General features: G+C 35.8%; 1 protein-coding gene across 3 annotated transcripts; it reads left to right on the top strand.

Annotated features, from left to right (window-relative positions):
• Nucleotides 1–4,041: 4,041 nt before the first annotated feature.
• Nucleotides 4,042–13,236, top strand: LOC121810549 (PH, RCC1 and FYVE domains-containing protein 1-like). Of its 3 annotated transcripts, XM_042211313.1 has the most exons (9): nt 4,042–4,661; nt 5,622–5,708; nt 8,314–8,403; nt 8,556–8,642; nt 8,719–8,838; nt 9,541–11,640; nt 11,735–11,881; nt 12,256–12,800; nt 12,875–13,236. In XM_042211313.1, exons 1-9 carry the CDS (start codon nt 4,614–4,616, stop codon nt 13,032–13,034), a joined length of 3,384 nt encoding a protein of 1,127 aa, XP_042067247.1. In that variant the 5' UTR covers nt 4,042–4,613; the 3' UTR covers nt 13,035–13,236. The 3 variants fall into 3 exon arrangements, with proteins under 3 accessions (XP_042067247.1, XP_042067254.1, XP_042067250.1); XM_042211316.1 differs by lacking the exons at nt 4,042–4,661; nt 5,622–5,708; nt 8,314–8,403; nt 8,556–8,642 and having other exon boundaries at nt 8,742–8,838; nt 9,541–9,582; nt 9,683–11,640; XM_042211320.1 differs by lacking the exons at nt 4,042–4,661; nt 5,622–5,708; nt 8,314–8,403; nt 8,556–8,642 and having other exon boundaries at nt 9,683–11,640.
• The last annotated feature ends 11,618 nt before the right edge of the window (nt 13,237–24,854 follow it).

Here is a 24,854-nt window from a genome sequence, read left to right as displayed (position 1 = left end):
TATGAGACCAGGATATTTTTTTAATTAAATGTGAAAATCCTATGAAGAGGGTGTGTGAGTTGTAAAAAAAAATCATACTATTCTGTAATAAGTTCATATGGATCTTTTTCATTTGTGCCTTCTCCTTTATATATTGTGTAGGGTCTGTAGATGGTCTAATTAATTTGAGAAGATTGTCTAAATTTGACAAGATTTATGTAAATTTATGTGTGTAGTATTATTTATTTGTAGTCATTTGTTGATATCATACAGAATATACAAACTTCATACTGCATAGTTTTTTGTAATGTAGTACAAAAGCAATTATACTTCACCTTACATAATTACTATGTCTGCATATGAATTGGGAAAACTTAAATATAATAGTATTTCGTTTAGTAAACCCACATCCTACCAAATTACCAATAATACTCAATAATAATAATGTTTTTTCAAATTTTAATTCGATTGTACGCATAACACACACCACAATCGGATTCACACATGTAGATCTCATGTGAATAGAGGGGGCTTGCTCTTAAGCCATTATTTTTGACCAATTTTAATAGTATTCATTTTCACTTCACTAATTAACTAGCTGTTCATTGTAATTAAGATATATATACATTATAAAAAAATTATCTTTTTAAGGACACAAAAATTGAGACACTTGCGTTGGAAAAATTTTAAAAATAACAATTTATGACCCAAAGGAAAACATTCCTAAATTAATGACAATTTAACTTAACCTTTTTCTTTTTAGGACGCTTTCCATTTGTGTTCTCTAATTTTAGTTGGGACAACAACAATAAGAATGTTTTTTAAGGGTTTAGGGTTTGAAAACACAAATTAACGTCCTTAATGGAATTAAAAACGTCCTTAATGATATTTTCTGTTGTAGTGATAAATTGTTTAAGATTTTAAAAATAATCCATTCTCATTTTTCAATGTGACTGATTGTTTATCGTTGGAGTTTACAAGGATTAGAATTGAATTTGATTTCTGCATTGATTGATTACATTAATTACGCTTGGTTTTCTTCCGGTTTCTTTGCTTTGATCCAACACAAATATCAGTCTACATTCATTCTTTAAAATAATCTTAGTAACATAACATAAATGAGAACAATTAAGTAGTAGTACAAGTGCAACATATAATAAAAATGTACTACTAGTAATTAGCAGTGTATGGCTGAAGACTACTATAATTGATTAGAGAATTGAAGATGAAAGCGAAAGATCCAAACGTCGACTTTTTAGCAGTATATGTGTATGTAGAGCTGTAATTAAGACAAAATATGAAAATATTAAAGTAATTAAACATCAATCACTTTTAGAAGGATTAACACGACATTTTTTTTCCTCCGTTTGACAAAATAAAGCATCCAATAAAAAAAAAGACATTGATTTTGTACAAGTAATAAAGCATCATTTACCGACACTCCGACAGGCTCTTCAGAAGATTCAGAAAGGTAATCATATTTTTAGATTCTGCATTCTTTTTTATTTGATATTGGATCCAATAAAACTTCTTAATATGACATTATAATTTTTTTAAAATTTTATATGAACATGATGGATGTATTTTACTTGCCTTATTGTGCTTGTATTGTCACTCCACTTGAATCTATATCGATAACTATTTGTTAAAATTTAGTCAAATTCTAATTAGATAATGAAATTTGATAAAACTCTCTCATATCATATACTAGTACGTTAAAAAAATTGTATTGTAAATGATGATGTGACAAAGTTACAATTACTCAAATTCTAATTAGTTAATGAAATTTGGTAAAATTTTCTCATATACGTTTAAAAAATTGAATTGTAAATGATGAAGTGACAAAATTATTTAACTGTCCCACAACTAATTACGAGCAAATGTAGAAGTGTACAATTTTGGCGACGTGAATGGAATAGTGGTACAAGTGTGTTAATGTCTCAATATGGATAATTAAATGACGTTACAAAATAAAAACTATAATGTAATAAATAAATTCATTTTTCCGCATTATTGTCTCCTCCATGTTGCTAACTACCCACCGCTTTCATGAATTTTTTTTTTCTATCAACGCAACTTCAATTTTCTTAGATTTGGATGAAGGAAAATTGCAAATTTTTAAAAGTTCAAATTTATAATTTAAATTATCAAATTTTGTAAAATAAATTGAAAAATAACTTAGTTTTTGTGATTTTACATATACTTAACTCAATTTTAATAAAACAAACTTTAGATTGCCTAGAAAATTATTTATATTTACTAGAATATGCAACAGGATTATTAAAAACCATATGAAAGCCCTAAAGCCGTAATTCGACTTTAATTAGGGTAAGATTAAGACAACATCGTATATACAATAGAGTATCATTACTTGTATATGATTAATTTAAATCCTGAATTGCAAAAAATATGAAACAGAGAAAGAAAAAGGAATGGATGATCCCACCAAATTCACCTTGTTTTCCGAATTCATGAAGGTGATTTCACAAACACGGTACTCCATAACTTTTTTGATAGTTTAAAGCACAATTTAACTCCTATCTGGAGAAGTCAATCGTAATCTTTTTTTTCCCAAAAAGTATTTTGTGTGATTGTTATTTTTATAATTTTGTTTATTATGGCTGGGCTATGGCTGAGCTATTGCTTGTCCAGTTGCTTGTCCGGGTGATGTGGCAGGAGGAATTTTAGTGCTGATAATGTGGCAGGAGGAGTTTGTGGCTGAGCAATGGCTGAATTATTGCTATTGGAGATGCTCTCATGGAAACCAAACAGCTGACCCAAAAAATGAAACAATATTTTAGTCAATTGCTTTTACGGGGCCATTGTCTAATTTATGATTGGGTTTCACTAAAACCAAACGACTCCTAAGTCAAAGTGCAAAAAGATAAAGTCAACTAATTTATTTTTATGAAGATAAACCAAAATTTAGTGCTACAAATAACTCACAAACTTGACAAGCACTGTGTGCAATATCAGCGTCATGACGTTCGACTTGTCCATGCAATTTCTCCGAATGTGATTTTCATTCATTTATTCGTTTTAGATATTTAGGTGCTGTCCTTCTAGATCATTTATATTTATTTCCATTTTTTATTCATGATAAAGCTTGGTATATAAATAACTGATTGATGTCAAATTTCTGACTATTATTCTTTGACAATAGAAGAAGTTCGAAACCGACCCTCAACCGTCAGAATTGATTGATCTATTAATATTATTAATTACTAATACATCTTCGAATCAATCTGTTTATATATAGCCCACTTTAACTGTTGATATTGGTGAAAGAAACATATGTAAATAAATTGTGGAGCTATGAAATATCCGTTACAAGTTAGAGTATGGAAAACATTAAAATGAATCTTTGACATTGATAAAATTTGACATATGGTGTTTCTTATTTCAAATTTGGCCTACTAATTAAGTTAATGTTTATTTTCTAAAGGATAGCGCTTGACAGTTAAAAATCAAATCCCGGACTGGTCAAATAAAGGATTTTTTAAAATTTTTGACACATAAGTAAGATAAGAATTTTTAATTCGGGAAACATAATCTAATGTAGTAAGGTCTAGTGAATATCTCACATCCAACTAACATTAGGCATACATTCTTAGGAAAAAACCTAATAGAATAAGGTCACATAATTTTAATTTTGGTAAAAAGATCAACTTTATCCAATTATTTGTGGCATTTATTAAAAAATATAAGCAATTACTACTAGTATTCATTTTGAATAAAATTTGGTGGTGGGAATATCATTGTTTCGATTAAAAATACATGCCTTTGTGTCTATATGGCAAACGTGTGTGATGTGTAATTTCCAATAAAAATGTGTGTATTTTTGATTGGCAGAAAGATATCCTGAATATTGGAAATTTTTATGGGACAATTTATTCTTTAAAAAAATTATACTAAACGATTATCCAAACAATCCTATTAATTTTTATCACAAACAAATTAATAATTTTAGAGTAGTAAATAGGATCACTTTTCATTAAAATTCCTAAATTTATTATCAATCGTAATAAAGAGTTAAAAAAAAAGAGTTAGAGAGATGCAGGAAAGCAGTGGTACATCTTCCCACATATGATCAGAGCTTAAATTTCTCGATTCTCAGGCAAAGTTTTGGAATTGCTGCGTTTCTCCCTCTGCTTTTTCCTCATCTTTGACTCATTAGCTCTCTCTCTCTCTCTCTCTCTCTCTCTCTACGCCAACATTTATTTCTCATTTCCTTTTATACTTATATTCTCTTCACGCGTCATCTTCGCCGGCTTAATTCCGGCGGTGGACGGAGTTTTCCGTATCGCCGACTTAGTCAATCGGACTCCGTCGGGAGGAGGTAAGACTTATTTTGACTTCGGAGCTTCGACAGAGAGGAGAGCGGAGAAACTGAGGAGCGTTGTTTTTGGGGGAAAAGTTATCCAGATCTGCAGGAGAGAGAAGGCGAGTGTTTTATTGTTGGATCGTTGAAGGCTTTGCTTTCATTAATTCGGAGGGAGAGGTGGGGAAGTTAGTTGGCGGTGTGGATGGTAGTGCGCGGAGGAGGAAGAGGTGGCGGAGTGGTGGCATGATAATGAGTGGAGTGGGATGGTGGTGGCGGTGGTGCTGGTGTGGAGGTGAGTGCTTCACATGGAATGGCAGATCTTGTTAGCTATAGTAATGCCGACCGTGACATCGAGCAGGTATACTTGCTCTTTGATTTTTTTTTTTTAATTTTCGGTATACCGAAATTACTTGCTCTTTGATTTGTCTATCTAGCTCTGTATTTATTGTGCTTTTGTTCAGGAGGTGTGATTCTTAGGGTAATTCATGTTTTACTTCATATTTTGGCGATCAAAGTTGATTGTTTTGTTAATGCGTTTTAGGAGAATTCTGTTTGTTTGCCAGTTGATTGATAATTTACGTGCATATATACATATATATGTGTGTGTGTGTGTTTCATTTACCAATTGAGTTTGTTCTGTTCTTTTGTACATCCCGTCTTTAGCATTTGTTGATAATTTAAAACACGTGGCTCCAAAGTTGGAATTGTGATATTTCTGTATGCGAATGTGCAGTTCTGAGCAGGGCTTTTCTTCACAATTGACGCCTCTTAACAAGATACACGGATAGGCTTAATTTGTAGCATTTAATCTTGTTTTTATTTGCAGTGGATGTCATATTCCAGTAGAGATTTCAAGTCTTATCAATATTCTTGTGTTTGAGGTGTCCCTTCTTGTACTTTTTTTGTTCTTTCTGAATGTTTGGTCATTCTCACATTATAAAAATTTGACAAACCATTTACCATGTGGCTAACTGAGTATAACTTGTGAATTTGCTTTTCATACTCTCTCTCGTTCCTGTCACTCTCTCCTCCCCAATTTTTGATCTGTTGGAGAAAAATGTGATTAATGTCTGGATTTAAACCTGGATGTGCTAAACGTAATGGTTGGAGAGTAAGGGAAACCTTTGGTAGGATCGTCACAGTATTTCCTCCTCAATACATCACCCTCCATTTCTTAACATCTATGCTTATCAATTCACACCGAATTTGGCTGGTTAATTTTGATTTAGAGTGTTCTAAAACTTGCATAGTCAAGCTCTATAACATGTTTGTTTAAATGCCGATATATCTTTTGACAATTCATTTTCATTTTGTGTAGGCGTTGGTGGCTCTAAAGAAGGGAGCTCAACTACTTAAATATGGCCGTAAGGGAAAGCCAAAATGCTATCCGTTTAGACTGTCCAGTGTAAGACTAACTTGCCTTATAAAGCCTTATGCTACTTTTTACTAGTGCTGGCAATTTTTGACACGACACGATAACACGACACGAACCGGCACGAAATTAATGGGTTTGGGTCAGAGCTTATTGGGTTCGTGTCCTTATCGGGTCGACCCGTTAAGGACACGAAAATTTCGTGTCGTGTTCGTGTCGGGTTCGTGTTATTCGTTAACAATACGTGTTCGTGTCGGGTTCGTGTTAACCTTTAACAAATAATATTTTAATATTATTAATTCTTATTATTTTCATTTTTCAATATTTATTAAATTGACTCTCATAGTCTCATATGGTCATATCTCATTTAAATCATTTAAATATTTAATCACTTTCCAATACGTGTTGTTATCGTGTCGTGTTGACCCGAAGTGGTTCGTGTCGTGTTCGTGTCGTGTTCGTGTCTGAGGGTAGCGGGTCGTGTTCGTGTTTGGGGTTTTCTTAACAGGTCGTGTTCGTGTTTGTTGTTATCGTGTTCGTGTTGTTATCGTGTCGACACGATAATGACCCGATACGCACGATTTGCCACCCCTATTTTTTACTACCTTGTATGATCTTGCAAGCTATGCTTTGCCGATATCATTCTGCAGTTGCAAATCTTTTTTTCTTTTTCTGGATTTGTTGAGTTTCTTTGTGAATTGATTATTATATCTAGGCATCGTTAATGCTATAAAAGAGGACAAGTGGTGCTTGATTCTTTCTTTTCTTGCCATTGCTTGTGCTTTAATATTGCATTGAGTACAAAGAAGTTACATTGTTCTAAGCTTACATATGTCTTGCCTTTCAACTTTCTTTTTATGAGTTTGCAATTCTGATATTCAGGACTGATATGTTTAGGTATGTAACCCATAGTATTTGGTATCACATATAGATGCAGTTAATTATTTTGGAGAAGTTCCTATTCAAGTACATATTTTTAAAGATCTGCATTTCACGCTCATGTTTGCAGTTTTTGCTTTGAATTGTTGTTCGAGGTTTGCTACTATCTTATTCCTTTCTGGGATATTGCATATAGTTGATCTGTTAGCCATTCTTTGTAGTATAACTCTCAAGCTTCATTTGGAAAAAAGCAATTTTCTGGAACATTACAAAAATACATTGAGTAAACTGGTTATAATTCGGAATAATAGCATAATTTGTTGATATGTATACACCTTTGGATCTAGCTTTACATACAAATACACTTCTGAAGAATCAGGACTGCCTGTTGCTCCATGCTTTGAATGGAGTGTGGACCTATCTTGTTCATCTTGGTGGAATACACACCTAAACTCCTGGACTCGAGAGAAAGTTTGGTAGAGACACGTAAAGAAGAAAATTCTAGAGGCAAGCTTATCTGTTGATAGGAAGTACAATAACTGTGAATAACTGATATAGGAATAGGAACCATATACCACAACTATTACTATTAAAAAATTCACTCAAACAGACGGCAAAAGGATAATCTTGGTAAAATTGACCTAATGTCATTACACACGGTAGAAGGAAATTGGTTGTAAATATATATGATCGCCTCTTGCATTCAAGGTATACTTGTATGTTTGAGCATTGAAGCTGTGCAATAACTTATTCTCCCCTTAGGTATTAAAGCAAAGTGGTATGCAATCATCACGTGCTACAATTGCAGTATACTTCTGGTGATTTATGTTTATCTAGCTCATGTTGACTGCATTTCTTAATATCAAGTACCACTTGTAAAAGTGTCTTAACATAATATACTTCTGTCATGAGGCAATTCAAACACATGTTAAATTCAAGAGATTATTGAGATGCATTAGTGGAGGGCCAGGAAACTTGCCTTCGCTCAAAACGCCTGATTCCTTTCCTACAAGTAGATTTAGATAAATGATCATGATTTTAGGATAATATTCATTTGCGTACAATGTTCACAGTCAAGTTGCCAAACTATTTATGTTTCAAATACAAGATACTATATGATAAAAACTCTGATCAAAATGAGCACTTCTGAATGATCTATTTATCAAAGAACTATTAGTCACTGGTACAATGAGATAGTAATTACTCTCAGATTATGAATAGTAAGTAAAGGGAATCACAAATTTAAAACAAACTGATAATAAAACAAAAATGATCTAAGCTGAGATATCATACAATAATTGCAGCAATTAATTAAAACCATTTTACATGTGACCATCTAAAAGTTTTAATATCAGAAATATATCAAGCGAGTTAAAACTTGTTTCCCTCAAAGAACTGTTATTTGAAATTTAAGATTGCTTATATCGTCGGTGGTTGATAAAACTCCTAATGGACTTCAGGGTGGCCTGTACTGTATTTTGAAATCTCAAGTATGGAGTCCTCACATTACTCTCACCCTCTCTAATAGACAATTTGTGAAATTTCATTGAAGTTGAAATATTGTAGTCGTTCTGTTAAAGCCCACCAGAATTCATCATATTTCAAATATTAGTTGTAAAGTGGAGAGACGGGATGTTATATTTAACTGTTATATTGGTTACCAAAATGGTTCAAGATTTTTCAACATTACTCCCTTTTACAAAGTCTATTATTCTTGTGCTATTTACTTCCATTTTAATGGTTGTTAATTTTTTTGCAGGACGAAACAACACTAATTTGGATTTCTAGTAGTGGTGATAGGAGTTTGAAGTTAGCTTCAGTTTCAAGGATTATCCCTGGACAAAGAACTGTAATATTTTAAGGAATTTGTTTCACTCCATTAATCTGCATTATCTTGCTTGTATTCATTTTGGTTCCTTTATTCCTGATTGTGTTTTCCCCATATGTTGGATATTTTATCTAGATTTTGATTTTAGAGATTGCCTTGAACTTGTTCTTCAGGCTGTTTTTCAAAGATATCTGCGCCCTGAAAAGGAGTACTTATCGTTTTCTCTCATATATAACAACGGGAAAAGATCTCTCGACCTGGTTAGTGATGAGCTAAAATTCCTTGATTCTTTTTAAGTGGGCTGTTTGCTCATTTTGTTGCATATTACTCCACTAGATCTGCAAGGATAAAGTTGAGGCAGAAAATTGGATAGCTGGACTCAAGGCATTAATAACATCAGGACAAGCTGGGCGCTCAAAAATTGATGGCTGGGGTGATGGAGGCCTCTACTTTGATGTGAGTTTTACAACCTTGTATGATCACTTTGGCATCCTCCACTGCTGTTATTTGCTTAGTTTTAGCGCCAGATTTCTTGCTTCATCCAGTTATTGGTTTCAGTATTGATTTATATTATCTCTCTCGCCATTTGAAACAATTAACAAATGAGTTGTACATCTGTGACAAACTTTTCCTGAAAAACACCTTTTTTAACTAGAATTTTCTTGAACCTAGTTTCAAGTTGGTATTTGGTAATTATCTGCGAACTTAGTCTTGGATTCACAAGTACTATAAGAAAGATTGCCGTGAAGATATATGATAATTGTCAAAGCCACACTTGGTGGAGTATGAGTCAAAAAGGAATTTGTTGCAAGAACTGCAGAAGTAACTTTTTCTTGATGAAGTGCTTGACTGATGACTTTTGGTGGTTAGCTTTCATTTGTTAGTTTTTGATGGTAGCTGATTTAATTTTGTGGCTGGTGACTCTTAGGTTCTCTACTACACTGCATTTGCCAAGTAAAAACTTTTCTTATCATTTCGAGATAGATTCATCCTCTTTCCAACTTGATATATTGCTCATATTCAAATTCATCCATATACCATCTATCTTCAACTTAATATAGTTGCTAATATTCAAATTCATCCAAGTGAAATGTGATTAGTTATATGGTGCCATTTCTGCACCTGTTTCAATCATATTCATTGACTAAATATTTCCAGGAAAATAGAGATTTGACGTCAAATAGTCCAAGTAACAGTTCTGTAAGTGCTACACGAGAAGTTAGCTCACCTGAGGCTTCCGTTAGTTCAAACATAATTGCTTCTCCTAAGAGCTATCGACCTGATAATTTTGTCTATTCAGAAAGGTCACATGTAGCTTTGGATCAAACAAATATGCAAGTGAAAGGATCTGGATCAGATGCTATTCGGGTTAGTGTATCTAGTGCCCCCAGCACATCAAGTCATGGTTCTGCACCAGATGATTGTGATGCACTAGGGGATGTGTATATTTGGGGTGAAGTTATATGTGATAATGTTATCAAGGTTGGGCCAGAGAAGAATGCTAGTTCAGTTAGTACCAGAGCTGATGTTCTTCTACCCAGGCCATTGGAATCAAATGTAGTGCTGGATGTGCATTATATAGCATGTGGGGTACGGCATGCTGCTCTGGTCACTAGGCAGGGTGAAGTCTTCAGCTGGGGTGAAGAGTCCGGTGGGCGGCTTGGTCATGGAGTCGGGAAAGATGTCACCGAACCTTGTCTAGTGGAATCATTAACGTTTTGCAGTGTTGATTTTGTCGCATGTGGTGAGTTTCACACTTGTGCAGTTACAATGGCTGGTGAACTTTACACGTGGGGTGATGGTACACATTATGCTGGGCTATTGGGTCACGGCACTGATGTCAGCCATTGGATACCCAAGAGAATTGCTGGCCCTCTTGAGGGGCTTCAAATTGCAATTGTGACATGTGGTCCATGGCATACTGCATTGATATCATCAACTGGACAGCTTTTCACTTTTGGAGATGGAACTTTTGGTGTCTTGGGCCATGGAAATAGAGAAAATGTTTCGTTCCCAAGAGAGGTTGAATCTCTAGCAGGTTTGAGGACGATTGCTGTTGCATGTGGAGTGTGGCATACTGCTGCCGTGGTTGAAGTGATTGTAACCCAGTCCAGTGCAAGTTTTTCATCTGGAAAATTGTTCACTTGGGGAGATGGTGACAAAAACCGCCTTGGACATGGTGATAAAGAACCAAGACTTAAACCTACCTGTGTGCCTGCACTTATTGATTACAATTTTCACAAAATCGCCTGTGGGCACAGTTTAACTGTTGGCCTGACTACATCCGGGCGTGTTTTCACAATGGGAAGTACTGTGTATGGTCAACTTGGAAATCCTCAGTCCGATGGAAAGGTACCTTGTTTGGTGGAAGACAAGCTTGCAGCGGAATCTGTTGAGGAAATCTCTTGCGGTGCGTATCATGTGGCTGTGTTGACATCCAACAACGAGGTTTACACTTGGGGCAAAGGAGCTAATGGGAGGTTGGGCCTTGGTGATATGGAAGACAGGAAAGCACCCACTCTAGTTGAAGCTTTAAAGGATAGACATGTTAAATTTATTGCTTGTGGCTCAAATTATACAGCTGCCATATGTCTTCATAAATGGGTCTCTAGTGCTGAACAGTCCCAGTGCTCCGCTTGTAGACAAGCTTTTGGCTTCACAAGAAAGAGACATAATTGCTACAACTGTGGATTAGTTCATTGCCATTCTTGCAGTTCCAGAAAAGCACTACGGGCTGCATTATCACCCAATCCCAGTAAACCATATCGTGTGTGTGATTCATGTTTTGTGAAGCTATCTAAGGTGGCAGAAGCTGGAGCTAACAACCGGAGAAATTCTGGACCACGGCTTTCAGGCGAAAACAAGGATAGACTGGACAAGGCTGACCTTAGATTGGTCAAGTCAGCCATGCCATCTAACTTTGATTTGATCAAACAATTGGATACAAAAGCAGCTAAACAAGGAAGAAAAGCTGATACATTCTCTTTAGGTCGCTCCTCTCAAGTATCTTTATCGCAGCTGCGAGATGCTGTTATGTCTACTGCTGTTGATTTACGTCGAACTGTTCCTAAGCCAATTCTCACAACCTCGAGTGTTAGTTCAAGGTCTGTATCACCTTTTTCAAGGAAGCCTAGCCCCCCAAGGTCTGCAACACCAGTTCCTACAACATCAGGTTTATCTTTCTCCAAGAGCATTACTGATAGTCTAAAGAAGACAAATGAGCTTCTGAATCAGGAAGTGCATAAGTTACGGGGGCAGGTATATCACTAAATTTAGTCTGTCCCCTTTTTTTGTTCTAAGGTATTGGGTAAGTTACTGGGTTCCTAATTTTTGTTATCATGAACTTGTTCAGGTAGAAATCCTTAAAAACCGATGTGAATTGCAAGAACTGGAGCTCCAGCAATCAGCCAAAAAAGCTCAGGAAGCAATGGCATTAGCTGCAGACGAATCTGCTAAATGTAAAGCTGCAAAAGAAGTTATCAAATCACTTGCAGCACAGGTTATGTTTGGCTTCTACGTTTATGCTTACTTTACATATATTTGTCAATTTCTTTATCCAAGTTATTGTTACTCCTTATGTAAGGAGTCAAAATACAATATGTTCTCTTAATAAATTGACTTTGCAACCTACAAGAAATTTTTTCACATGGTGGGTCATTACGTATCTGATTCGTGTTCGTCACGTGGTGGTGGATCATTACATATCTGATTACTTTCTTATGTTAGCCTTCTGTAACATGGTGGGTCATTAGATACCTGATTTGTCACATGATGAGTCAAGTTCTGTTTTGTTTTTCTGTCTGATGATTCTAAAGAAATTTTTATTAAGTGCCAATTCATTTGTTGTTGATTTGAGCAATTTTGTATGTCCAGCTTAAAGATATGGCAGAAAGGTTGCCGCCTGGGGCTTATGACCCTGAAAGTCTCAAACTAGTTTACTTGCCAAATGGTTCGGAATCAAATGTACACTATTCGGGTGCAAACGGAGAAAGGTACTCAAGATCAGATGATATCAACAGCTTATACTCTGCTTCTCACCCTGACACAGACCAAGGTGTGCAAAATGGAGTGCAAGGTCCATCTCAATTGCTCCGAGATCCTACTGGAAGCAGTGGAAGTGTCTTAGATGCTCAAAGACTTGAACATGGCTCCTCAAATGGAACAAATGATCGTCTGGTTGCTCGACTTCCTAATGGTGGGGGAGTTCTTCATTCCTACAGGAGCAGCGTGTCTGAAAGTCTCGACGGGCAAGAATCAACAACTAACAGTGAAGCTGGCTCGAAATCTAGAAACTTAGCAGTCCCAGGCAATGCCAGCCAAATCGAAGCTGAATGGATTGAACAGTACGAACCGGGTGTGTATATAACACTGGTAGCCCTTCGAGATGGAACAAGAGATCTCAAGCGTGTACGCTTCAGGTATTTTCTACCCTCTCGTCTTGTTATAATCGATGTTCCCTTCTTTGGGAGATCTCATATGGTTTTGTTGACAGCCGGAGAAGATTCGGGGAACACCAAGCAGAGATGTGGTGGTCGGAGAACCGAGAAAAATTTTACGAGAAATACAACGTGAGAGGATCAGACAAGTCATCGGTCAGTGGGCAGGTGGCCCGAAGATCGGAGGGAGGACTTTCACCTTCTTCGCAGATATAGGTAAAAACAGAGGTTAAGGGAGAAGATGAGCATGATGTGAAAGACATCCTGAGTTTTGGCCCTTTGCTTTTATTCTTTGTTTTTATTTAAATATATTTTGGTCGATTTGATCTGCAGGGAAGGCCATACATGATACATCTGCTTTTATGCTCATATTGTGTATATATTAAGCTCTCAAGTTATTATAATTATATTCATGTCAGGATTCTCGTTTCTTTATTAGTTTTGTAAATGTGATTTAAGCATGAGTCCACATGAAAAGAGAATAGCATAGCACGCCTTGATTAATTAAATTAAGCATGTTAATGTCCAACTCAATAAAATATATATAATGGGAAATCATGTTCGATGGTTAATGTACTACGTAATACTCCATATAATTTGATGACGAATTTCAAGCTGTGACTTAACTTTTCCTACGTAGTTGATACTTTCATCTACCTCATGCCACTATTTAAACCACTATTTCAAAATATTATTTTGCACAACTACTCATTTATTACAATTTTTATCAATATTAACTGAGTAGTTTCAGAAAATTAATACAGTATGAAATTCTTAATTGATAAACAAATTTAAACGGGAAAACTTGGAGATTTCAACCAACGAAAGTTGACTTAAAATAAGACAAAGACAACTAATTTGAAAATGGTTCAAGGGATTTGGTAGGAATGTTTGAATTTATAGAGATGAGGTGGAATTGGAAAGAACATGTTTTCATTTTATTTTAGGTCTATTCTAACATTCAAGTCCCAATATTTATTTTAGGGATATTCTAACATTCATGACAACAGAACCATATTAGGATGCCAGCTTAGTTAAAGTAGGTGAACTTGTGATCGAAATGTCACTAATATAAGTCCCATTTAGACTATTAATATTCAACTCATAGTACAAGATCGTTGTTAAATTGTAATTTCTCTCTCTTGAATGATTTGGTCCATATTATTTAATCAAACTCGCGAGTTTTAAAAAAGACTACAGTTTATATGTAGTACTCCCTCCATCCCACAATATAAGAGTCATATTTTGTCATTTCATCTGTCCCACAATAAGAGTCACATTTCACTTTTTACCATAAATGATAAGTAGATCCCACATTCCACTAACTTATTTCACTCATATTCTATTATAAAACTAATATTAAAAAATGGACATCATATTCTACTAACTTTTCTAGCTCACATTATTCTTTAAAATATTTCTTAAAACTCGTGGTCATACCAATTGTGACTTCTATTGTGAGACGGAGGAAGTATATTCTATCTATTAATTACTAAGTACTTTATTGAATACGCTTTGAAGCATTTTCAGTAATTGAAGAAATACATTTCTTAGCTGCTTCAAATTGCTTGTGTTCTACTTTGGTCAATTCTCTGTCCAAGTATTTCGAAAGAAGTATTAATACTTTAATTATTAATGTTGGTTATATGAGTATCATTTTAAAATTAAATGTTTAGTTGCATATTCATACCCCTATTTAATTTTTTAAACAGTTATAAAGTCTCAGAGTGTACAACAATAATTGATTCGCGGCGTGCAACTGCTTGTCATCCTCAATTATCACTCTTTTGTTTTAAATTGGTTGACAAAAACTTTAAAATATTAATCATATACTTACTAGTATAATTTACTCAAATATTTTCATGAGATATTCGGTTCCAGAATATAATAACTTTTTGCCTTTTCGAAAAGTCAACTTATCTTAAAACAAGCTCTTAACTCTCATATTTAATTAATAAATAGGTGGAAAAAGAAAAATTTGTCATTTTACCACAAGAAATATGGTAGAAGAATTTTTTGATTGCCCTACAAGCAATGAATGCTAATAATAATAGAAGATTAAAGAAAAGTAGTATATGACAAAATGAGTAGCTAAACATCCATTTAATTAGAGTTTAATTATTATTATTATTATTATTATTATTATTATTATTATACATACATATAGTTACATTACATCGTCATGCAATTATGTAGCTATGTATATAATCAAAACATGCTACAATGAATCCAAATCTACGTAAATAAACTTTCTTTCCTAAAAACAGAAAAAATAAACTATCATCTTTAGTGCCATAAATGAAGTTGGCCAGAAAAATAGATCAAAACCCTAAAAAAATATTCATCCCAAAATCGCCATCTATCATCAAGAAGATATATGTACCTCCAATACTTTGAGATGATTAATGTTAATGAAGAATTTCAAAGAAGGCCGCCTTCGCCATCCAAGCCGATGCTATTATGCCTTCGGGAGGGGGCGGATGGCGGTATAGGTACGCCTTTAGGAAGAAACCCGAAGAAAGTAGTCGTCTGCGGTGAAGAACGCCGTTGGGGCCTCACTTTGAGAAAGTGTGTATGCCTAGCTCCATTTGCATCATCAACACAAAATAAGATGCAAAACACTAGTATAACTAATGGGTGCTGCATTTTCCTCATCACAACAAGATAAATCTCAAGATTTTGGAGAGAGGGTTGAAAAGGGAGGTTGAAATATAAGTGTGTGTTGTGTTAGTTGGGGAAGAGAAGGTTTTTATAGTTGATGTTTGAATTAGATATATTAGTAGTAGTAGCATTTATACAAAAGAAAGACAAGTGGAAAAGTTGTGTGTCTATGAGGCTGACTAAACCCTTCCAATGATTTGCACTAATTCTATTAGATTTAATGAATCCTCTTTTTATTCATATGGAGCTAAAAGAGATGAATATGCTATTTATAAGATTTTTACCACCTTATATTTATTTTGGGTTTTTATTGTTTGTATAGTTATAAGATGTGACAATTCTCATTTTGATCACTAACGTGTGGCCCATGAATTGAAATGTAAACGCTCGTACCCCATAAGGATACTATATCTTTAATTGTCGATACATCTATATATTTAGAGATATTTTAATTGGATGAAATTGAGAAATATGGTAACAGGATAGTACACGAGAAAAAGTGAGTGTTGCATGGTTAGGTAATAGGTGGCCACATAGGTCGCATTAGGGCATCAGCAGTGGGGCGCCCTAAGAGGAGCCCTAAAGCCCGCCCTATGCATAGCTACGTCAGCATTTTATCCTCCTACCCTTCCACCTGCAGTTGGGCGCCCTAAGGCGCGCCATATAGGTTTTGCTATTGTTTTATTAATTAATTTAAATGTTTTCAAATATATAAATGCAAACAAATTAAAAAACACAACGATTAAATGAAAAACGACAAATACTACATTGATTAAAAAAAAGTTACACGGGTTAGAAATTAAAAAAAAGTTATACTCTACAAAATTCCCAACTTCCGTCGCAGCTCATCGATCAACCCCTAGAGGTACTTCGTACTGAAATCGGGATCGTACTGCGTGTTGGGGTCGAACGACTGATATTCGTCAGGTTGTGTACCCGGCCAACGTGCACCGTCTCCAAACATCGGGCTATTGGGACTTGAGTATTCACCGGAATCCATTTTATAGCGTAAGTTGAGAGTGAAAAACTGAATCGAAAGGTTACAAATGAAATGTGGGGTAGGGGTATTTATATAAACACAATTTTCAAATTTAAAAAATAAAAAAAAAATAAAAAGCACGCTGCATCGTCCGCGTCGCCCACAGTGGGCGGCCGATGGCGCAGGCGATGCCCTATCGTCCGCGCTTCGTTCGCGGACTAAGCTTAGGGCGAGGACGAAGCATCGTCCATCGTCCGCGCACCCACAGTGGCGGACGATGGCGCGCCCGTGGCATCGGGCGGCCTATCGCCCGCCCCACTGGATGCCCTTAAGCTAAGTACTAGTACAAATTTAGTAGTTCTGACAGTATTACATAATGTGTACAAGCAATTAATAATTAGAAATACTTTTTTGAAAAAAGGAGAGAATATTTTTATAATTATAATTGTTCGGATACACAACTTGGCAATATGTCCCGACCTCTAAATTTTTACCCTCGAAAGACCGATTACTAGCCAGGGGCAAATTTGTCACATATGCCCCTTCCTATAATTACACTTCAGTCCCTTTCTTCTTTCGCAATCACAAAATCTATATGTACTTCAATATTGCATAATGATGGACGATCCTTTCATCATGGGGAAATAATTTACTAAAATTGTCGGCTAGTTTTTTTTAATGTAATTTCCTAGACATTATAAGGTAGAACATGTCAAAATATGGAGTAGTATATTAGTGAACTATCACATGTAATAATGACAACAAGATGACATGAGATTAGTTGAAAATTTACAAGCCCTTCTTAAGATGTAGGTTTATTTTTTAAAAACCCCACGAATTTAGTGATATTTAACTAAATAAACACAATTAGCATCACTTAAATAGGGCTTGTTCAATCAAGAAAATATATTTTGTTTTTGAAAAGTCAATCAAGAAAATATTATAAGTGATAAATGTGTACATCAAATCAAGGATAGATGTGACATAAAACAATCGACCCACTCAGTTTTTTGTCACGATGAACATACTATCATGAAAAGAAATCGACGCAAATAATTTATTTTTGGAAAATTTACTAAATTAAGGATATGAGATTAAGATAATTGTGGACAAAATTCATAAAATAGGGTCAAAAGAAAATTGAAAAAGAAACACAAAAAAAAAAAAGAAGTCAAGTGAAAATGAAAGGCCCATCAGATAAAAAGGTGTACAAATCGTGTACGAGGAGAATACTTGTATATTAAGGTCAATCATAAGTGGGATATATATAGTATAGATCTCAAATAAAATATACTATTACAAATCGTGTATCATGAGAATAGTTGCAGCCCGACAATATGTCAAGATTATTCTCAAATAACTCTCAATCCAAAATATCTAAAAATAAAAATGGATTGTACCAGTACTATAGGTTTATCCTAAATTCAATAAGAAAATACACCTTAAACAATATAAAGTTGAGTTAATTTATCAATCATATCGTACAAAATTCTAAAAATATCCCCACAATTAATTTCTGCATATGCACATTTCAAATCTAAAAACATAAAGCTATTGGGCATGTGCTATATGGTGTTCAAATTTTGGGCTGCTCATTATTTTCATTAATCACTTCAGCTACCAAATAATACCACTGTGTAGATCTGACCAACAGACTTGTAATTTTAGTAAACATATATTGGTTAAATTAAATTAGTAAGGCCCCAAGAGATAAAAAGCTAAAAATTTAAATTTAAATTTAAATTGATTTTTAAGTTTTTGGTTGATTGAAATTGAGAAGATTAAGAAACAAGATTAATACTAACTATCTGCCACACCCAAATTGGCCAAAATACCCATTGGCCAAAATCAACACCAATCAGAGCATCTCCAATAATAGGCTAGCGACAGGCTCGCCGAATTATTGCAGCCGGCGAGCGCTAAATCGGCGAGAATTTCGGCGAGCGCACGCCGATTTCCGGGCGCTCGCCGATTCGCTCGCCGATCGACTCGCCCCTATTGCGGCCTCCCGATCGGCGAGCGGAAATTTTAATTTTTTTTAATTTAATGTTTTTTTATGAAACTCATTTTTAGTCGTTTCTCTTTTATAGAGACATCCGTGAATGTTTTATGTTCCACTTTCGATGTGGGACAAACTCATTCTTGGTTGTTTCTCTTTTATAGAGACATCCATGAATGTTTTATGTTCCACTTTCGATGTGGGACAAACTCATTCTTGGTTGTTTCTCTTTTATAGAGACATCCGTAAATGTTTTATGTTCCACTTTCGATGTGGGACAAACTCATTAATGAGGATGTTGTAATGTTATTTTAATTTTAATGAAGTGTGTTTTTTTAATTAATGTACTTTTTAAAATTTTAATATTATTATTGAATTTTCTCGTATCTGTGTCGTAAATTTAATTCTGTATTTTGTGTGATTGTTAATTATTTGTTTTTAGTGCTGGCGATGTGGCTAGGCTATGGCTGGACTATTGCTTGTCCAGTTGCTTGTCTTGATGATGTGGCAGGGGGATTTTAGTGCTGATGATGTGGCAGAGGAGTTTGTGGCTGGGCTATGGCTGGGCTATTGCTTGTCCACTTCCTATTGTGGATGCTCTAAGAGCATCCACAATGGTTTTCGCCCAGTCATAGCCCAGCCACAAACTCCTCATGCCACATCATCAGCACTAAAAATCTTCCTGCCACATCATCAGGACAAGCAAATAGCCTAGCCACATCACTCCTAATTATATATAACAAATAATAATTAACAATCACACAAAATACGGAATTAAATTTACGACACAGATACGGGAAAATTTAATAATATTATTTAAATTAAAAAAAGTACATTAAAAATACATTAATTTTTAAAAAAAGTACATTAAAATTAATACATTATTTAAAAAAAAATTCGCTCGATGCTCCGGAGCCTGCAATGGCGGCGAGCAGACCGGCGAGCGCATCGGCCAACGCATCCGCCAGCCCTCGCGGATCGGCGTGCGCTCGCCGATTTTTTCGCCGAAATGGAGCTCGTCGATTACAATGGTTCGGCGAGCGAACCGGCGAGCGCCAGAGATCGGCTAGCCGGTCCGCTCGCCGCCATTGTGGATGCTCTAATCAATCAAGATTGTGATTTCTAAAATTTATTTCAAAGTATATTTTTGAATGATTTAGAACATTTGTCGGGACTTTTACACAATATTTTACATTAAACTTGCATAAATTTCAAAATTTTATAAAAGAAAAAACTTTAAAAGATAACTTTATTGAGGACTTTCGCCCCTTCTCACTTCCACATGCTCATTCTGTTTGTCTCTTATTGGTAACAGATTTATGTGATTTTTATCCTTTTTTTAATAAAAAAAGAACAACATAAAAATATTATTTTCCTTCCGATCAGAAAATGATAAGAACAACAAATCACTTAATAATCTTCCATGAGACATTTATAAATATGAATAGGGATGATCGTAATATACGAACCATTTCCTCAATTTGTCACGCCGCTCACAACAAATAAATAGCTTATTAATATTTTAAATGGGAGTGTGATCTTATCGAACTTATAATTTATATTGAATGAGAAATACTACATTCTACCTAATTAATCAAATTAAAAATACTTAGGTTAGGTCGGTGCGACATTATTGAAAAATTGGAATATTTAATATACTCCCGTTACCCCATTTAGACTACAATCTACATCGACTATTTTACAAAAGCTAGTGACTTCTGATATTATAAATAAGCTAACTCAAGAAAGGTAAAAGAAATAGAACCAAAAATAAAAAGAAGAGCCGTGCTCGTTTTTACTTGTTTTTTTAATTTTTCTTCATCACCATAATGTATTCGTCTTGATTAATTTGAGAGTCACACACGCATCAAACACACATCTATAATCTATTTATTCAAACTTACAAGTTTTGACTCGTGCTATTTGCTACCTACCTACTTTTGCTAGGTCAAACTATAACAATAATAATGACAAAACTATAGTGGTCGGTCTAATTTTGCTGATCTAAAAAAATCGAAAAATGGATGAAATGATAAAATCGTGTATTTATATAAATCTGTGGCGGACCTAGACGGAAAATAAGGGTGGAATGACCGCTACTAGTAAAAGATTTATCTTTGGATGTCACAAAACACGTTTGAAAAGAAAATACCAAAAACGATATTCCCTCCTCCATATGTGAATAAGAGTCCTACATCTTGACCCATTCTCTTATCGATGGTAATCGAGAGAGGCGATATTGTGGCAATGCATATTGAAGAGAGGAAAAGATTTGAGAGAATGAATCGGTAATTCTTATTGCTTGATTGTATGTGTTACATATCTCCCAATATATAGGACAATATAATTCCTAACTAAGGAAAAACAATTAATGGCATATCAATCTATTTTAGGGTATTGTATCAATCCCCTAATCTTCTCTCCTTGATTCCTGTAATTTGACACTCCCCCTCAAGTTGAGTAACGGTATCTCCGATATTCAACTTGCTCAATATTTCCTTGAAGATCTTTGGATGGACTGCTTTGGTTAGTATGTTAGCTAATTGTTCTTCAGATCTAACAAACGGGAACTCTATAGTACCCATTTCGAGTTTTTCTTTGATGAAGTGGCGATCGACCTCCACGTGTTTGGTTCTGTGATGCACTATTTATTAGCACTAAAAATACCTGCAAGCATACAGAGTAGATCTAGTATAGCTAAAGGTCAGTACCGGGATATCGAACACAGCGAATAAGATTGCAACTGACTACTATTTACTAAGCGTCATATACTATCTAGAGACACGTGATTTATGGGTTGATTAATTAAACTAGACTGAAAGAAATAAACAAAAAAACATAAAACATAAAAAGAAATAATACAAAGCAGGCTTAAGAATGTAGAATTTTAGGATCCGCAAACACAATCGACTTCCTTGAATTACGGTCTCCAGAGCTATTAAGTCGATCACAATTATAGATTAAACCCCCTCCCGAGGTGAGAAACCTGTAGATTAGGTGATAGGATTGAAGTCCCCTTCTAACCCTTAAATCCCTAACTCCTAAAAGCATATAAGATCAAAGACCTCACTCAAAACCTCAACTCTCCCGAGTTCTATTGAATTAAGGTGTGAATTATCCCTTTTTCCAAGTCAATTATTTCGTCTCCCGAGTACTCTAATCAACTCTAACATGTATTCAAGAGGTAGCTAATCAATTGAACATAGAAAGCACCAGATAAATCAAATAACTGCAAGAGCTAACAAGGAAAATCAATCGAATATCTATACCAAAAATTCTACAAAAGATGTTCTACTCATAGACAAGTAAAAACTACAATTAAAGTACGAGACATGAAAGAAATTGATAAAACCCAAGGTTGAATCTTCAATCTTCAGTCTTCTCTTGCCTGGATCTGCAGAGCTCCGCTCCAATGGAAGATGGATGAATTTAAGGGTGGAATATGGAATGGAAGAAGTGTAGAGAGGGAGAAGGATTGGAGGCTCTGAGATAAAGATTATGAATTAGGTTCAGAGGTATTTATAGGCTGGAAAAATGTTTATTTTTTATTAATTTCGTGCCCTATAAGAAATAGGAGAGATTTGGCTTCACAATATAATAATTTCTTTTCTTCCGTGAATTTCCGCCTAAATTCCCGCCAGCTTTGACTGCACTGCGCAACGTTCGTAGAATTGTCATAACTTTCTCCACAGAACTCCGATTGAGACATGTAAGATATCCACGCGAAGCTCTTTCGAAGACGAAGAGAATGGCATGTAGTAAGCACTGACTAGACTTCAAAATCGCTGGCAGAATAGGCTCGAACAGAGGCTGCTGCACTTTGGTCTTTTTTTTACCTTTTTCTATTTTTTTCTATCATTTATCAACAAACACGTCAAAAATACCAAATGTATAACATATGCAATTTAAGAACATAATTTGCATGATTGAAATTTAATACAAGTCAAATCTAGTCCTTAAAAATATGCAAAATCTGTGTTTCTCATTCTGTCGTGTTGTACTGGATTCTCTGAAATGCTGATTGCTGCTTTGTTGTCACAAAATAGTTGACTTTTCCGTGTAGGTGGGAAGCCAATTTCTGTCAACAGTCTCCTCAACCATATTATTTCAGTGAGTCCGCTCTTGATTCCTCGAAATTCGGCTTCAGCACTGGATAGAGCTACTACATTCTGCTTCTTGCTTCTCCAAGTGACGAGGTTACCTCCAACGAATGTGAAGTATCCCCCTGTCGACCTTCTATCTATTGGATTGCTTGCCCAGACAGCGTCAGTGTATCCATGGACCTCCAGGTCTTTTCCTTTTGCTAGGAACACTCCATACCCCACAGTTCCTTTCAAATATCGAACGATTCTTAAGGCGGCCTCCATATGATCAACCTGTGGTTTGTGCATGAACTGACTAATTAAGCCAACTGCATATGTGATGTCCGGCCGGGTATGTGAAAGGTAAATGAGCCTCCCCACTAATCGTTGATACCTTTCTCTGTCAGCTAGATCAGCTCCTTCTTCTATTTTCAATCCATGGTTTGAGATCATGGGAGTTTCTGCGGGCTTACACTCCAATAAGCCTGTTTCTACCAACAGATCCAAGACATATTTTTTTCTGCCTCAAGAAAATCCCGCATCGGGACCTTAACACTTCAATTCCAAGGAAGTACTTCAGTGCTCCAAGATCTTTCATCTCGAATTCTCTTAACAAGTTCTCTGTTAGACTCTGGATTTCTTCAACATCATCTCCAGTGATGATCATGTCATCGACGTAGATGATCAGACATGTCACCTTATCATCTCTCTTCTTTGTGAAGAGTGTGTGATCGGACAGGCTTTGCTTAAATCCTAGTTTGAACATTGCTTGGCAGAATCTTCCAAACCAAATCCTCGGGGACTGTTTTAGCCCATACAACGTTTTCCTCAAACGGCATACTTGTCTGGTTCCAAATTCAGCTGAACATCCTGGAGGGACTTCCATATATACTTCTTTGTCTGCCTCGAGTTCTCCATGAAGGAAGGCATTTGTAACATCGAACTGGTGTAGGGGCCAATCCTTGCATGCTGCTACAGACAGTAGAGTCCGAACGGTATCCAATTTTGCCACTGGGGAAAAGGTTTCGTCATAGTCTACCCCATACACTTGTGAGTATCCTTTGGCCACGAGTCTCGCCTTGTACCTCTCAAATGAACCATCAGCTCTTCTTTTAATTGTAAATACCCATCGACATCCTACTGTCTTTTTTCCTTGAGGCAATGTACACTTCTCCCATGTTCCATTTTTTTGAGAGCATCTATCTCCTTTTTCATGGTTTCCCTCCAATGTTTATGTTTTACAGCTTCCTCGAACTTCTGTGGGATTTCTTCTTCCTCATACAGCGCTGCTTCGAATGCCCTGGCCATTTCTGAGAGTTGTCCCTGTGCAACATTAGTTATTGCATATTTGTCCTTTCTTCCCTTCCAGTCCGGTGAATACCTTCGGGGAGGAATTCCCCTAGTGCTCCGCATGGGCAAGTCATATGATTCCCTATTTCTCCCGCTAGTTTCACCAGCGTCTCCATTGTTCCTGGTTTCATTAGTATTCTCAGGAAGTACAATATCCATATCAGAACTGTTTACCTCAGGAATCGAAGACGGGGTTGACTGTTGATCGATGTCACCTAACTCTACGTTCTGACTAGTGGGGTTTGACGGCCCGGCGGTGCTGCTAACTTCCTCTGTTGGACCGGCGTCTATGACAGAGTTTGGCTCTGGATGCTCTTCTCCTATTCGGTTTCTCCCTTGAGTGGGTAAAGGTAGCCAATTTAGTAGGTCACTATAGGGACTATTGTCTGGTTGGTTCTCCCCCTGAGCACTAGATTGGCTATAGATGTACTCTCCCTCAACAAAGTCGCAGTTCATGGTGGTATGCATACGTCGAGTGGCTGGGTCATAACATCTATAACCTTTTTGGTTTTTTCCATAGCCAAGAAACACACATTTGAGGGCACAGGGTGAAAATTTGGTACATTCCTGTTTGGGGATGTGGACAAAGACTAAACAGCCAAACACCTTAGGTTCAAGAGACAAGGATGATGGAAGTTCAAAATGTTTGGAGAAAACATCAAAAGGAGTTTTAAACTCAAGAATTCCAGTGGGTAAACGGTTTATCAAGTACACTGCAGTAGCTATAGCCTCAGGCCAAAAAGTTTTTGGTATTTTGGATTCAATTAGAAGGGCTCGGGTTATTTCTAGGATATATCTGTTTTTCCTCTCTGCTACCCCATTTTGCTCCGGAGTATAGGCACAAGAGGTTTGGTGAACTAAGCCTTTATCCCGAAAGAAATCTCGCATTTTTGTATTGACAAATTCCCCCCATTATCTGACCTTAGAATTTGGATGGAGTGATTATACTGAGTTTGGATTAGGCT

The sequence above is a fragment of the Salvia splendens genome, chromosome 1 (genome assembly GCF_004379255.2).
Source record: "Salvia splendens isolate huo1 chromosome 1, SspV2, whole genome shotgun sequence".
NCBI classification, from domain to species: domain Eukaryota; kingdom Viridiplantae; phylum Streptophyta; class Magnoliopsida; order Lamiales; family Lamiaceae; genus Salvia; species Salvia splendens.
The sequence above is the reverse complement of the archived record's forward strand: the minus strand, read 5'-3'. Positions and strand labels throughout refer to the sequence as shown.